The sequence below is a fragment of the Sciurus vulgaris genome (assembly GCF_902686455.1).
Source record: "Sciurus vulgaris genome assembly, chromosome: 10".
In the NCBI taxonomy this organism is placed as follows: domain Eukaryota; kingdom Metazoa; phylum Chordata; class Mammalia; order Rodentia; family Sciuridae; genus Sciurus; species Sciurus vulgaris.
The window spans coordinates 3,983,097-3,999,127 of NC_136470.1; the positions used below are offsets into that span (position 1 = coordinate 3,983,097).

At 56.5% G+C, this 16,031-nt stretch overlaps 1 protein-coding gene across 3 annotated transcripts in view; it reads left to right on the plus strand.

Moving 5' to 3' along the window:
• Positions 1-4,986, plus strand: part of LOC306638083 (protein FAM3B-like) — a gene marked incomplete at its 5' end in the record, with an annotated part of 42,385 nt that extends 37,399 nt beyond the window's left edge. For all 3 annotated transcript variants that reach the window (XM_079101177.1, XM_079101179.1, XM_079101178.1), the window contains 4 exons: positions 1-51; positions 567-654; positions 1,649-1,781; positions 4,767-4,986. In XM_079101177.1, coding sequence (XP_078957303.1) covers positions 1-51; positions 567-654; positions 1,649-1,781; positions 4,767-4,856 — 362 coding nt within the window. In that variant the 3' untranslated portion in view covers positions 4,857-4,986. The remainder of the gene's footprint in view (positions 52-566; positions 655-1,648; positions 1,782-4,766) is intronic.
• Between the last annotated feature and the right edge of the window lie 11,045 nt (positions 4,987-16,031).

Sequence of the window (16,031 nt, forward strand, 5' to 3'; positions counted from 1 at the left end):
ATATAACTGGGAAGCCGATAGCAACACAGTATTTTGATATGTATGAAGGTGGTAAGAAAATATTTCCTGTTAAAATGAAGTTTAAACAGCCTAGATGCTAAAGAGAAGCTGGGCATATATTCAGAAAGGAAGAGGGCTGCTTTGAAATGCTTTCTGCATTTCTCCTGTGTGGGCTCCCCGGTGGGCATGGCTGCCCTGCTGTGGGTGCCACCTGAGTCTGGCCTAGGCTATGGCTGCAGAGGCCCCTGGCCCGTGCTGCAGGAACCATGCCAGTTGCAAGATTGGCTCCGGGATCTCTAGGGCCTGCCTTTGGGTGGCTGCCGGCCTCATCTTTCAGCGTGGAAGAGCTCTTCCTGCACTGTACCCAGAACGCTCTCCAGGAGGCGCCTGTGTCTTGTCCCTCTCCTCAGTGGGCCCCAGGTAGCACCCATCGCATGTGTGAGACCAGTGCTAGGAAGCAGGGGCAGAGTGGACCTGTAGGCTGCAGGCCAGGAGGAGGCCCTGGCCGGGACAGGAGCCTCTGCTAGCGGAGAAGACCCTCAGACTGCCCTGCGTTGACCCTACAGATAACTCCGGGCCAATGGCAAGGTTCATTCAGAGCGCTCCCGCGAGATCCCTGCTGTTCATGGTGACCCACGACGATGGAAGCACCAGGTGAGTGTGTTGGGAGTCGGCGTGGGCAGCACCCAGCGGGGCGGAAGGCCGGTGCCGTCCTGCCCTCTGGGGGAACGGAAAGTGGAGCAGAGTGGTCCTTCGGGAATGGGTGGCAGTGCATATGCAGAGCAGTGTCTCTGGAAGGACTCTGACCGTGAGCCCAAGCACCCGCCTGCTGGGCCTGGGCCCTGCCGGGGGCACTCAGCCACAGGCACAGCGAGGACAGGGAGGTGTGAGTGTTCCAGCCAGACGGACTTCCAGGAAGACGCGTCCCTGCACGAGGAGCTGCAGAGGGTAAAGGGACACACACACATGCAGGCGCACACGTGCAGTCCCCCGAGCAGCTGCTTTAGCTCCGTGCTCCTGAGTGCGATCTGCCAGGCCGGCATGCAGCCGGCCTTATGGGGAATTCCTAGACCTGGAAGGACTTTTCCAAACGAGTCGGACCTCAGATTCGTTTCTCAGGGACCTTCTGTCACACTGAAGTTCCTTGGATGATGCTTGAAAAATGCATCAAAAACGACTCACTTAGGGAAATCCAAACTTTTCCCTCCTTCAGTCACTTACTCCGAACCACAGCATTCCACACCGGTGGTATTGTTTTAAGTTTGTTATTTTCCCCCTTTTCTAAAGCGGCACTTTTGACTCCGCTACCTCCTTCAGCAGCTGCTGTCCACCCCATTTTGTAGTCAGAAAGCAAAGTAGCAGCCAGGACTGGAAGTGGTGTCGGCCGGGTTTGAGGACGTGGCTGAATCCCCAGACACAAGGTCCTTTCAGAATCGAGAATAAGACCTCAGAACTGAAGTCTGTGAGGGCTCTGGATACGGTCATCTGTTGGCGCACTCAACCTGCGGGTCCTGTGAGCAGCCGCCTGTGCCAAGGGAGAGACGTGGCTTCTCCTTGCTCAGGATGCGCTCCATGGCCCAGCCAGCTGCAGCCTTGTGCCCTTGGGTGTCCCCTGGAGGCTTTCTCACTCTGTCCCCTTTGCTCCCAGACTGAAGGCTGACGCCAAGGACGCCATCGAAGCACTTGGCAGCAAGGAAATCAGGAACATGAAATTCAGGTCAAGCTGGGTGTTTCTTGCAGCAAAAGGCTTTGAACTCCCTTCAGGAATTCAGAGAGAAAAGGTGAGTGCTTTTGAGCGTGCGTGTGGGGGCTCTGAGAGGCTGCCTGGGACTCCCTGTCTGCAAGCAGGCTGCCGTAGGCCTTGCCGTTCTGTCGGCTGGTTCTCGGCTGGAGTTGGGAAGGCTCAGGTCCCTGTGAGAGACGATTCCGATTGGACTGTCAGATCAGCTTCTGCCATGTGCAGCCGGTGCGCCGTCCCTGTCTCCCTGGGTGCCGTCAGCCCTGTGCCTGCTCAGGGTGGTGATGGTGCTCACCTCCTGGGCGGCAGAGGGGACCACCGGGGCCAGGCGAGGTGGGTGCCAACCAACAGCCCTTGATAAACTGCAGCTGCCCTCTCTGCCCACCTTGCCACAGGACAGATCATGCCCCTCCCATTACGGACCCCGTTTATCAAAGAAAAGGGAAGAGCAGAACGGGAGCTCTGACTTCCCAAGTCTCCTGTGGGAATCCCAGCGGAGGACTGGCTCAGTGTCATGTGGGAGTCACCCCCGGGGACCCCTAATACCAGCCCGTTCGGTGGGTCCTACCTGCTGCTGCACAAGTCAGCTTCCTGGGAGCTCAGAGCTGCAGCGGCCTTCTGCCTGATGCACTGACTGGCAAACGGAAGGAAATTTACAGACGCTTTTGTTCACCCTCTTGGTCTTGTGAGAAGGGAGGAGGCCGAGACCCGCAGCCTGAGGAACAGGTGAGGCTAGCCGGTTTTGCAGTGACGGCGACCGAGCGGCCTGGACTCCACCTCCCCAGCTGTGTGCCCCGAGGACCCTGCTTCCTGGGCTTTTCTGGTCCCTACACTCTCCACGCCCGCCCTGCCTGCTCAGCATGGGTGACAAGGACACCACCTTGCCCATCTTGCCTCTAGTGACCAGGCCGGGCTCAGACGCTGTCCCGGCCCAGCTAAGCCCCTCCCGTCTGGCACAGCACTGGTCCTTGCCCTTCCCACCCCAGGAGCTTTCCATGTGCGGCCCTCGCTGAGCACTTCCCGCGCTCCTTCACTGGAGCTCCAGGCTTCTCCTCCGGCCTCCTTCTCCGCCTGAAGGCCCATGACAGCCAGGCCTCCTCAGCTGGCCGGCAGGACTCTGCATTCGGGTGTTTTTGTCCTTTAGTGCCTGGAATATAACTTGAAAAAGGCAGGAACCACTTTTCCCTTTAATTTTGACATCCCCAAAGTCTCAATAATAAATAAATTCATCGTAAGGGCAGTTTTCAGAAGATATGTAGGTAGGTAGACAGATAGATGGACAGATGTTTCTCTAAGTGAGATTTATCGGGATTACAAAGTTAGTTTAACGACCCCCAAATCAATCAGTGTCCCGTACCACACTGATAGGAAAAAACCTAACTGTCGCAATAGACACGGGAACGCATCCAATGCCCCTTAGTGATAAAAGCACTGAGCAAACTAAGAAGAGAAGGGAACTTCCCTTAAACTTTCTCCATCACTGTGGTGGGGATTCTAGCAAGGGCAGGTAGAGAAGGTGTGGCTCAATGGTTAGTGCCTGCCTGGTGCACATGAGGCCTGTGTTCCATTCCAGCACTGCCAAAAAAAGGGGAAAAAGTCACCCACATTGAAAAGAAAACTCTCTCTATTCACAAATGACTTCATTTTATGCAGAAGAAACCTTAAGGAATGCACTAAAAACTAAACCGAGAGAAAAGTTTAGCAAGTTTGTAGAATATGAGATCAATGAAAAATTAATTATATTTCTATTTACTTACACTGAACGATCAGAAAATGAAGTTCAGAAAACAATTCTATGTAGAATAGCATTAAAATAATAAAGTGCTTAGGAATGAATTTAATGTAGAGGACCTAAGACTTTTATACTAAAATAATAAATCACTATTGATAAAAACTAAGAAAAAGGAAAGATATTCCATGTTGCTGGATCAGAAAATTTAATACTGTTTAGAAGTTAGAACTCCCAAAATTGACCTGAAGATCTAACACGCTCTCCTTCAGCTGACATTTTAAAATAGGACTGGACAAATTTATATGAAAATTCTGGGAACTCAGAGAGTCAAAGTGGTCTTGAGAGAGAAGAACAGAGGCACAGCACCCCCAGGTGCCAGTGTGGAAACACAGCGCAAAGCTGCGGATCAAGATGGTATGGTGCCGGCGTAGAGAGACGCAGGCGGTCAGTGGAGTAGAATTTGGACTCCAGAAAATGAGGGTCCTCACAACTAGATCAGCTGGTTTTAACAAGGACAGCCAGGCCAGCACTGCGTCGATGAAACCAGCTCTCCATGTGTCCCCGCCACACCTCACATGCAGAACCCAACTCCGAGTGTCAGTGCTAGGACTTCAACAGAAACACAGGCACGAATCTTCGTGACCTTGGTAGGCCTTGCTCTCATGGCAGTGTCACCACTAACAACAAAGGTAAATGCTTTTCCTCAAAACGGAGGAAACCATAAAGAAAGTGAGAAGAAACCCACAGAGTTGGAGAAAATACTCACAAAGGGTTGAATGTGTTCAGAATATGTAAGAACTCTTGCAACTCGATAATAAAAAGACCACGACAGGTGAAAGTGGACAAATGAGCTAAAATGCTTCCTCAAGGAAGGTGTGCGGAAGCTCGCGAACAGACCAGCAGGGTTAGTGATCGGGGAAACGGGATGAAATCACAATGACATGCACCTTACATCCCGGGATGCACAGCCCTCTCATTCTCATTTAAAATAAGATGGTCAGACTAGCTGAAGGTAAGTTCAGCGCTCTGAGGCGCCGCTGGAAGGAAGGCCAAGTGGTGCGGTCCTTGGGGTGACTACCGGGCAGCGTAGGCCGCGGGACATCTCCATCTCCGCAGAATTCCTCGAGCTGCGTCATCAAGAGGCATGTTAAGAGGAAACCAAACAGCCAGCTCGTGCTGGAGCAAATCCTGTTCTAGGCATTGTTTCTGTTCGCGTGACTTTGCTCCGTGACACAGATTAAATGTTTGCTGACGCCCTTAGCGAATAAATAAAACTCTCCTTTTCCTTTCACACAGATCAACCACTCGGATAATTCGAAGAACAGATACACCGGCTGGCCGGCAGAGATACAGATAGAGGGCTGCATACCCAAAGCTCCACAATAGCATGGCGCGTCCCCAGTAAGCGCGTTTGGCGTGCGGGAAGGCAGCGGGCTGGCAGGAGCACCTCACCTCTTTAAGTCCAGCAGCCGGTGCCTGAAGAATGTTCTGCTAGTTGATAAATCTCGGCACACGATGTTAGTACGCTGGTGCTTGTGTCCTGAGGCTTGTGAGGAGCAGGACGCTGGAGGGAGTGGGGCTGCCAGAGGGTTAACGTGGACAGTGGTGGGGGCGCTGCTCACCTGGGTCTGGAGCAGCACACACTCTTCTACCCCAGCCTGTTGTGTCCACATAGCCCTGCAGAGGGTCTGTATCCTCTGGTCACCGAGCACACCTGGCCCCCAAGTCATCTCCTAGGAGAAATGAGCAATGGTCGGGAGGGCAAAGCCAACATCTGGGTCACCTCCGCTGGCACTCTTTAGCTCTGCCTGGGGGCTGTTCGTTCATTCCACCTGGGTGCTGCCTGCCCCTGGCACTTGGGATCCCAAGTCTCTGTAGAGGCCTCTGCAATCAAGGATGGAACTGTGGCTCAGGCCCAGTCATGGGCTGAACTGGGTCCCCCCAAATTCACATATATGTGCTGAGCCCAGTAAGTAGCTCGGAATGTGCCTGTATTTGGAAATGGAGTTCCTGCAGCTGCAGACAAGATGAGCTCACCTGGAGGAGAGTGGACGCCCTTCAGTACGACCACGGCCCTTATACAAGGGCAGACTGGACACAGATCCAATGCAAGGAGCAGGTCCTGGAAAGATGAAGCCAGCAGCCAGCAAAGCAAGGACGCCCAAGGCGACACCAGAGGCTGCGAGGGAGCCCCTCCACATTGGACGGAAAACAGCTGGCCCCGCAGGGCCCGGGTGCTCCTAAACACAGCCAGAAAATCGCCCTCCCTGGAGCGTCCAGCCAAGAGGCGTCCTCCGCCTCTGCACCAGCCGTGACCTCTGATCACCCTGGCCCAGGCGACCTCTGTGGAGGCGGGGCTGTCACTAGTCTGGTCTTCAGAGATGTCCAGGAAAGTCAGCAGCGAGTGATGGCTGCAGAGCTGCCAAGCCAACTCTGACTTCTGGAGAAGGTGGAAGATGGAGGCTGTCGAGGGGCGAGTGGCCACCGGCCTGGGAGGGCTACACGGGCAGTGTGGGGCATTTAGGGAGTGACACCACCGTGCACTGGACCGTAGGTGGCTCCAGGTCATCATGCAAAGCCAGAGTGGACAGCACTGTGAGTAAACTCTACTGCCCAGGGCGGATGCTGGGTGAGAATGACGTGCCAGAACAGGTCCACCGACTGTCCGAGGAGTGCCCTCTGGGGGGCAGCTGTACGCGTGCTCAGGACATAGTCAGGCATCTGTACCTCCTGCCCCATCTGGGGAACCCAAAGCTGCTGTTAGCAACAGTGCATCCCAAAACCAAAATCCACTCAGGAGAGCAGGACAGGTGGGCAGCAACCTCAGCCTCCGGGTCACTCGGCCCGCTCTGGACTTGAGCCTGAACCTACCATAGTCTTCCCCAGGGGGAGGGACCGGCCTGCTGGACTTTCCTCAGGAAGGGGCAGGCTGGGTCCCTCTGTTGACGGGCCCCAGGTGCTGTCCCTTCCACAGAGAGGGCAGGCTGCCCTCGTGGAGCCGAAGGCCTGTGATTCCTGACCTCTCAGCGTGTCTGCTACTGCGCCCCTGGGCCTGCTGCACCACCGCCCGCAGCACATGGAGCTTGTTCTGGACTGAGCAGAGGACCCTCCCCAGGCCTTCGGCTGCTCTTGTGCCTCAGCCCTGGAGCCCTGCAGAGGGTATGAGGCCTGCAGCATCCACTGCTCACCCAGCCATCCTCACTGGGCCCGGGGCTCGCCATAGACCCTGCTGGTCACCCTCATGCTGTCCTGTGACAGGGTCACAAGGACTGAGCCCACGGCAGCAGGGGAGGCCCAGGGAGCCTGAGGTCAGTGTGCCTGGTCACGCAGACGATGGACAAGCAGACTCGGCTCCCAGGAGCACAGTGCCCCGTGCTCTGGGGGTGGGGCACGCTGTGCTGTTTCACTAGTCCAGGGCCATGTTTCCTGATCTCCGTTTCCGCCACTGAGAGGCAAAGGGGAGGGGGCCTGCACGCTGCCCTTGAGGGGGCTCCAGATGTTTCCCAGTGGCTCCAGACAGCTTTAGATGACTCAGGGAGCTGGGGGCCTTCCACACACAGGCTCTGCCCCCGCCAGGAGGCGGCAGGCGGGGAGGCAAGCATTTGGGCTTTCCAGTTCACATCTTTAGCAAGCTGCATGCTTCACCCTGACCTGCTGCTGAACAAAGGGCTGTGACAGCCTGGAGCTACTGCTGACCCCTGCCCAGGGAGGCCACCCTGCCCCGGTGGTGTCTGGTAGGCTCAGTCTTCCAGCACCAGTCCAATGGCAAGGATCTGTCCCTTGAGTTGGCAGTTGAGATGAGTCTGGTCCTTCCTGGAGATGCAGGTCCTTCCTGAAAGGCAGCAGGAGGAGCTGCTGCTTTAACGGGGTGCCAAAGGTCCCTGAGCAGGCCAGGGCTGCTAGGTCACTCTGTCTGACCTCTCTGGCACCTGTATTTACTGCAGCTTTCTGAGGCTGGATGTGCGTCCTTTGCCAGTCCCAAAAGCCCTGCCTGTGAACCTGGTGTCTGATCCTCCCCCTCTAACCTCTGCTCGTGAGCCCTCGGGGAGGTGAAGCTCAGGGTGGGGACCCTGAGGACCACCTCCTGGTGAGACCTCCCTCCGGACTTTGAACACATAAGTAAGCCTTCAAATTCCTTCTTCAAAGGACCTTTTCCCTGAGGCCAGTGAGGGAAAAGAAATAGCTCAGGATTAAGAAGAAAATTACAATGTTAATTTTTGTCTTGGGGATGATCATGGGTGGAAAGGAGAGCTTTGAACAGCGGTCCCTGCTCCTGGCCAGCCCCAGCCCTGGAGATGACCACCACCCTGCCTAGAATCCTGCAGGCCCTTGCAGTGTCCAGACTTGGCCTCTGGTGGTGGGCAGCCAGGATCCCTGGAGTTTGGTGATAGCAGGGGCCTTGGGAATGGCTTGGTGGCACACTTTCCTTTTTTGCAGGTGAAGTGATAGAGGCCAGAGGGTGACGTGGTTGTTCTGGGCCCCGTGTTGGGCCTGGCCACCTTCTCCCTCCCCTCATGGTGTCCTCTGGATTCTGAGGTCACAGTTCCAGGAGGGGGTGCTTATGGAAGCCAGCCACCTCCCTCCTCTGGGTTTCCAGCTCCTAACTAGGGGAAGGGTGACATTGGTCTGGTGTGGACGCTCAGGACTTTGAGATCACATGCCTGAGAGACTGTCCAGTCCTTGTCCATGTCAGCCGACACAGTCCCACACAGGAGCTACACACAACGATGCAGATTAATTCCAGTTACATGGAATCCAAACCCAGGTCCTCGGGGCAGCAGCCACAGTCTACCTGTGGAGCAGATCGGACAGGCCCAGCGCGACACTGGTCACTGCAGAAAGCTCCATGGGGCCTTGGTGTGCAGTCAGTGGCTCTCCAGGTGCAGCCTCTCCTGTCCCTCAGATGAGACTCCTTAGGGATGCTGACTTGGGCCTGCCCTGCCTGTGGGGTCAGACCTCTGGAGGGGCCTGGCAGTCTTCATAGCCCTGCCAGGGTTGGGATGCAGCTCCCGTGGGAATTATTGGGAGAGTGTGGACAATTCAGTTGTGTTTCTGCAGCCAGACACGTGGCTTCGTGCCTCTGGTCGCTGGTGACAGGGCAGGGATGGCTCACATGACAGCAAGGCAAAGCTCAGCGAGGAAGAGTGGGCTGCCTGGTTTCTGGCCTGGTGCTGAGCGTGCTCAGGTGCAGCAGGGCCCTTCAGGAGAGCCCGCGACATCTGAAACGCAGCACAGGTGGCTTTCCACACCCATCTCCTGAGCAGCCCGACATGAGCCTGATAAACGTGGCTGCTGCCAGAAGGCAGGAGCCATGAAGATAAGTGTCTGACGTGGCGGCAGTGGCCGCCAGCCAGCCTGCATGCAGTGGAGGCTTCTAGAGGAAATCACCGCGTTAGGGCACAGGGTGGCTCTATCCTGCCCTGGTCACGTAGGTCACTGGGCTTGGGATAGCTTTGCTCACCGTTGTGTGGAACCTGGGCTGGGTGGGGGAGCTTTGCGCTGAAACCCTGTCTCTGAGGCTTCGATGCTGCTTCTGCAGTGTCCACGGCACGGTGACGTGGTCTCAGTGACGGGCCAGACACTGGCTCCAGCTGCCGCGGCGTGAATACTCCCGCCGTGCCTGATTCCCAGCCAGCAGGAGCCAGCTCCGGCACCCAGGCCGGGTGCTGAATCTACCTTATAACTGACACTGAGCAGAAAGGAGACGTGGGTTCACCGCACCTTCTAAAACCCTGCTTTCCCACTGCGTTGGAAATCTGTCCACAGCGTCTGCAGCAGATGGAGGGATGCAAGCTCTCGCCCCCCACCCTTTCACACCCTCTCCTCCTCCCCAGCAGCAAGCAGGGCTTCCTAGTTAAGGAAGTTCTGTGCCCGTCCTCTGGCTCCTCCCCCAGGAAAGAAGCCCCGCCCCAAGGATCACTGCTAGATTCGCAAGGCATCCCAGGGACTCAGTGCTCAGTAAAGATTCATGGAGTGAGTAGAGGAAGAACTACCAGCTCCTTAAAAAATAACAAGGGGCAGTGAGCCCTGGGGCGTGAGGTCGTCTGCCGTCTGCTGGTGGCAGATGTCCCTGTGGATGACGCTGGGGCTGGAGTGAACAGAGTCAGCAGAGTGGCAGAAGACCCCAGTGCCCAGGAAGTGTCCCGGACCCCATGGAGCTCTGGAATTGCCTGCAGGTCAGCTGTGATGGGTCTGCCCATGTGGGGGACAGATGGCCTTAGAGATGGCTGCTGCGGCAGGTTGGGCCGCGTCCCTTGCGGTCATTTCCACTTCTCTAAATAGTTGGGTTACTTTCATCCCGGCAGACTTCAACTTCCCAACTCAGCAGGGGGATGTCCTCTGATCACAGGGCCCTGGGGATCCAGGTGCAGGTTAGAGTGCCAGAGTCCGATTCCCCACACCTGTCCCACACCTGTCCTCTGCCTCTCAGCCTCTCTTAAGAATTCTGGGAAAGACAGAACCAAGCCAGCCTGGCAGGCAGTAGGCCCCCCCTGTGGAGTGCCTGGAGTCCCCCTACTCCTGAGCTCTGTGCTGACCCCTTGGTGGTCGGCAGCTCTGCATCTCCGCCCTCCGGGGCCTCCCCGCCTGCGACGTGCCTGGAGGAGAGAGTTGTGTTTGCACAGGGCTTGGGACTGTAGAGCTGTGGCCCTAAGTACGTGCAAGGAGATGCCTCCCCCTCCAGTTTCCGGACTTTCTCCAGCTTTCAGCGGCCATACACACGCGTGACGAGCCTGAGATTCCAAGTCCCTTTCGCTGCCTGGAGCCTCCTGGTGGAAGATGCACAGGCAGGAGGCATGGCTTGAGCCGGAACTGACCAGGCGTCCTATCAGACAGGGCCCCTGGGAGTGCACAGCAGAGCAGGGCCCTCACCCCACGCCACAGGGTCTGCCTGGCGGGGAGTGGGCCCTACGTGCTTCCTTACTGCAACTTTCTTACCCACCCTCAAGATTCTTGTGTTGAAGCCCCAACCCCCAGCACCTCAGAAGGTGGCCTTGTTGGAAACAGGATCCTGTTGATGTAATTAAGGTGAGGCTGGGTTAGAACAGAATGGCCCCCCAACCAATGCCACAGTGTTCTTATAGAAAGAGAGTTGGACACACAGCATGGAGGACGCCCAGGAGGAGGGAGTTGTGCTGCCCAGAAGGAGCCCCCAGAAGCTGGAGGGAGGCCTGGGGCAGGTCCCGCCCACACCCGCAGAGCAAGGCAGCCCTCACACACTTGATCTCGATCTTCAGCCTCAGGGTGGTAAGAGAAGAATTCTTGTTTGTTCTGAAGCATGCATTCTGGGCCCCGTAGAAGACTAGCACCTGATAGACCATGTTTTGGCACATGCTACACTAATGGGCCTAACCTGTTCCCCAACACGCCTCTCTTGGAGAGTTGGCAATCAAAGTCTCCAAGCCAAATCTGAAGGCGCAGTAAGTTGACAGTGCGGACCAAGAAGTGACAGTGACTTCCCTGCTTGGAACATGGGTCTGAGAGCAACTTTGGGACCAAAGCACCACTTACAGATCCTGTGAGAACATGGGACACGCTTGGGACAGTCCGTTCCTGAGGAGAACTAAGGAACTGCCATTCAGGAAAATCTCGTCTGAGCTGTGCTGAGGAGGACTGGGCAGGTCCGCGTGTCCCGGGAGCTCTCCTCCCCCGGAGGAGGCGCTCCTTCGCCGCTCCTTTCTTCACCCCAGGCACGGACCACCCCTGGCACTGGCACTTTCTGCTGTGGCACGCTGCCTGCCCTGCCCTCTCAACAGCCATGCCCAACCCAGTGCCCAGGAGAAGGGTGTGGGAAGAAACACCCAGGAGGCGGGGGCAGCCTCTCTGCTCACCACCCGCAGAAGGAAGAAATTCGGGGCCAGGAATTTCTATCGGGTAGGACCAGTTCTGGCCATCAGACGTCCACCTCGTTGCCAGTGGTAACTTCTTTCCTCTCTCCTGGAACTACCACTCAGGCTCAGTGGAGCTGATTATTTTTGTGGAATTCACTTTTCGGAGGAAGTAATGTCCTAGTCGGTATGAAGGTAGTCAGTGTAGAGAATCACACAGATGCAATGCGATCTTTCCAACTTGAGAAAAATGGCCCTGAGGACACAGAAAGATGTCAGGGCCAAGGGGCCCAGGAGGCCAGAGGACGACTTCCAGGACTCAGGCTGCGAGACCCACCAGGAGTCCCCTGGGGACTCTGAAGAACGTAGAAAGCTTGAAACACAAAGAAGAAAAGCAGTCAAAAGGGAAAGAAGGAGCTGGTCTTCGTGGCCTTTTTGAACTCTGACCATCATCTATAGTGGCTCTCTGTGACATATTTACAAAGTCAGGATCGCCTTCATGTCCACTCCTCATCAAAGAGCCCGTTACCCATTGGGATCCCAAGTAATACCAAAGCCACATCAAGATCACACCTCACTGGGGCCCATGAAAACACACTGGGGAGGTGATCATGGACTTGAGTCCCCAGGAATTCTCTTGACCACCCTCATGCCCATGCCCTGTCCATGTGTCCTGTCCATCATCTAGCTCTGCAGCCATTAGTCCCAACCCGCAGCCCCTTACTCTGCCTGGCCTCGTCGTGGTCACTCTTGCTGGTGTCTCGATGTGTATGCCCACTTGGGCTCCTCCCGTGCTGGATCTTCTTGAGGACAGTCCCAGGCTTTTCCGTTCCGGATATACGAGTGACTTAGTCATCCATTCATGGTGCTTGCCTGCCCCAAGGAAACTCGACAAATCTACTTACTGATGAGGTAGGTGCACAACTCAGTGGTAGCAGGCCGGGTGGCCAATGGATACCTCTGTGTGTCCCCTGGGCATGCCCCACAGAGCCCCACAGGTTTGCCAGAGTACCCAAGGGTGCCTTGGCACACCGTTTGGGAGTCGCAGACCTATGGACACAGTGCATGCTCTGTATTCACCTGCACATCACTTATCTATGACACAGTAATGGCAGAGTGACTTCAACAGGGGCGAGCTGTCACCACGGCCCCGCGTCAAGGCTGTTTCCTGATCGTTGACCCCTGACATTCCAAGCGCTGCTCCTCGCAGTCAGTCGGATTCTCTGGCCACTCATTTTTCTAGTTAGTTTGGTCTAGGCAGGGGTGGAGACACCAGGGGAGTCCAGCTGGGGGAAGCAGAGGGGCTGGGTTCAGCCACGCCTTGAGTTAATGGTGTCTGAGGCCCCAAAAGGCACGAACTTTGGGTTCTATGATTTGTCCTCTGGTGCACTATGAACCCCCAGCTTAGGTCCATTTCCCTAGAAGGAGAAGAACAGAGGTCATTACAAGAGGCCTCTCTTGTAAGTGATGAAGGACACTCTCAGGGTCCTAGGGAGGGCACAAAACACTGCCAGAGAGAGGAATGGCTGTAGGATATGGTCCTGAGCCTCCCGCAGCCAAGGCAAGGGTAGGAGGTAGGATCGCCTCGAAACAGGAGGGCTCCTTGATGCACCTGGAGAGCAAGCTCTGCTGCTTGGACGTCTGCAAGGCAATGTGTTGTGATTTTCTATCCAGGGGATTCGTAGAATCTTAATATGACTAATAGAATCTTAATATGAGGAGAAAAATAAGTCAATGGATGTGGTTTTGAGGGCTATTTTACCTAAAAAAGAAAGCAGAGGCCTTTTACAAGAGATCTTATTTTTTTCTGACCCTAACTGAAAGGCAGGCATGAGAGGAGGTGGCTGCAGGGAGCAGAGTGGGTGGGGTGCAGGACACTGACCAGGACAGGAGGGCCACCAGGAAGGGCAGGGGCAGGGCCCTCCTTTTGCCCTCCAGTGGAGGGAGGGGCTTTCCAAGGGATTTTCCTCGCAGCACTTGATTTATCCAGCAGGTGTTCTTCCGTCTCACCGGCAGCCACCTGGTCACTCTTGACCAGGCCCAGCACCCTCTGGCTCCCAGCTGCCCCGAGGCAGAAAGCAACCCTGGGGTCTCCGTTGCACAGCAGTGAGACCCTGGAGCCACACCTAAAAAGATGGGACAGTGCGGTGCAGCTGGGCACCCTGGCCTCCGGTTCACCCCTCCGTTAGGCCTGGTCTCCCTTGTTGCTGGCCTCTGCCCGCCCTGCTTCCTCCGCTCAGGCAGACACATGCAGCCTGCTCGCTTCCTCCTCTGGGACCGTCTTCCTGGGTTTCCAGCTCCTCTTCCTTTCAAGACCTCTCTTTTTCTTCAAGTCAAGGCCATGTCGTAACTGAGACAAGCTCTTCCCTGAGATTGGGTCTGTCCTCAGCTCTTCCATGGGAGGATTTCGAGCAAGCAGAGACTTAATAAAAGCACAACAAGGCTCAGTAGAAGAGAAAGAAGGGAGGCGGCCCTCCGGGAGAGTGTGGGGTCCTCCCAGGCAGGAGAGTGGCAGCTCACTTCTCTGCACCCCAGCTTTAATGGGGAGGCTGGAGATGGTGAGAAGATCCTGCTCAAGTGTCACCTCTCAGCTCTTGACTGACACTGCATCAGGTTCCAGCCTGAGGGTAGCTCTTAATAATCTTGAGCGGTCCATAGCTTTGTCCCCTGCCCCCGTTGTTACCCATCTTCCTACTGTTGTAAGAGGAACGATTTATAGAGCTAGGATCCAGCAGGGGTCCTGAAATAGCCATCTCATGAGACCTTGAGCGCCACCAATGCTGGGCTCCAGATTAACCTTATTTGCTCTATGCTAAGTATTTTCTTAAACTCCTGACCCATTGTGCATGTCTAATTGCTCTCTACAACATGGGTTCCAAGACTTTGTGCTGAGCTTCCAGAAGCTTCCACCTGGGGATAGAACTTGGAGAACACCCATATTTCAGTGTCTGCTGAACATAGATGCCCTCAAGTCATGGTACATCCCCGTCAGGACAGGGTTGGGATCCCCTGTTCCTGAGCCTCATTCCCCATATGGCTGTGGTAACTGACGTTGCCCCTGTCCCCATGCCCCTGGCTCCTGGGATCCTACGGATCTGCCTGGCCCCAGCCTGCCTGCAACAGAACCACTCACGCAGAAGCGCTGGCAGGTGCTACTGAAGCTCCTCAGGAGACAGATGGCTCAGGCTCAGACACAGCTGGATGCCCCCTCCTTATTAAGTGGACCACCCCTAAGCCACGTGGGCAGGGGCCTCCCTTCTCACTCCTGCCCTCCCCAAACTCCTTCAGCTTCCACACACAATCCACCCCTTGGAATTGCAGCTCCTCTTCCCTGGAAGGCAGGAACTTCAGGCTGAGTGGAGGCCTGGACTTCCCTCCAGCACCTGGGCCCTGACTTCAGCCCAAGGACAGTGGCCTCAGCCCAGCCTCTGAGGCCCTGGGTGGTGCAGGATCAGAGAGATCCAAGCTGGATCTGGCCAGTGGAGCCTCTGCAGGGGGCCCTCAGTGCTGATGGCTCCCCACTGAGCGGAGAGCTGTTCCCCCCCAACTTCAAAGGGGCCTCACCTCCCAGATCCCAGGAGATGATTGCTGTTTGGGCCCTCTATTTCTCTGTTTTCCACACAGGGAAGTTTCCATGGAGAGAGGATCAGTTCTGTACAAGGAGGCGCTTTGAGGCAGGTGGGGCGGGGTGGGGGCCACCTGGGAGAGCGAGGCAAGAGTCCAGGGAGGCTGACTCGATGGCTGTGGGGCCACCCTGGGGGGAGGGCATGCTGGGCGGGAGCACAGACTTAGGGGGCTCACTTGGGAAGCGTGGACAGGAAGGGACCCTGGACGACGTCTGCTTGTGGCCTACAGCAGGGCAGGCAGCAGGTGTGCGAGGCCAAGGCGGCAGGCCGCAGACCACAAGGGTGCGGGGTGGTGGAAGGCACTTTCCCCGCTGCCCCGGAGCTGGGCCCCAGGGGCCTTCCCTGCACACACTGCGGCTGCCACTGTGCAGGCAGCCCCAGGGCAGGGTGGGCAACATCGGGCGAGGCACCCCCCTGGCTGCAGCCAGGGGAGCCCACGCTTTCAGCGGCCCTGCGCTCCACCGAGCCTTCGACCCAGAACTCTGCGCAGTTCCCTAGAAACCCACCTCCGGGTTCCCAAGAGATGGTTTCGCTAGACTTGGGGAGGGTGAAGTGACGCGCACCCCAGAATCCAGGCCGGACTGGTGTCGCCAAGGCCGAGTGGTCATCCGTCCCAGGACAGCAGGGGAACCAGAGGCCTTTGGCTGGACCTGTGTCTCTTCAGCTGGAGTGAGGGGCGACAGGCTTGTGATAGCTGTGTGACAGAGCCTTCCCAGAGTTAAAGACCCTCACCGGCAGCGATGGAGCCCAGGGCTCTGACTTCCAAGAAAGCTGGTTCTCAGAGGAACTAGAGGGTGACAGCAGAGGATCCTCACCCTGCAGGTGCCTGGGAACCCCAAGAGCAGCTGCAGGCCTTGTGCATGTGTGGGTGCCTAGAGGGAACCATATAAGGAAAATGGCCCTCGTGGTCTGGGCCCCCGGGGAGAGGTTTACTTGGGAAAACGTTCCCATGAGCTCTCTCTAAGCAAACCAGCAAGCCCACCCTGTGGGACACCCCCAACTGGCCCTCCTGCCCGGGGCTTTCCCCTCCCCCAGCTTCTCCTGCACGTGCTGTGGTGTTTGTTCACCTGCATCCCATCAGTGGAGAGCTAGAACTCAAAACCCTGATC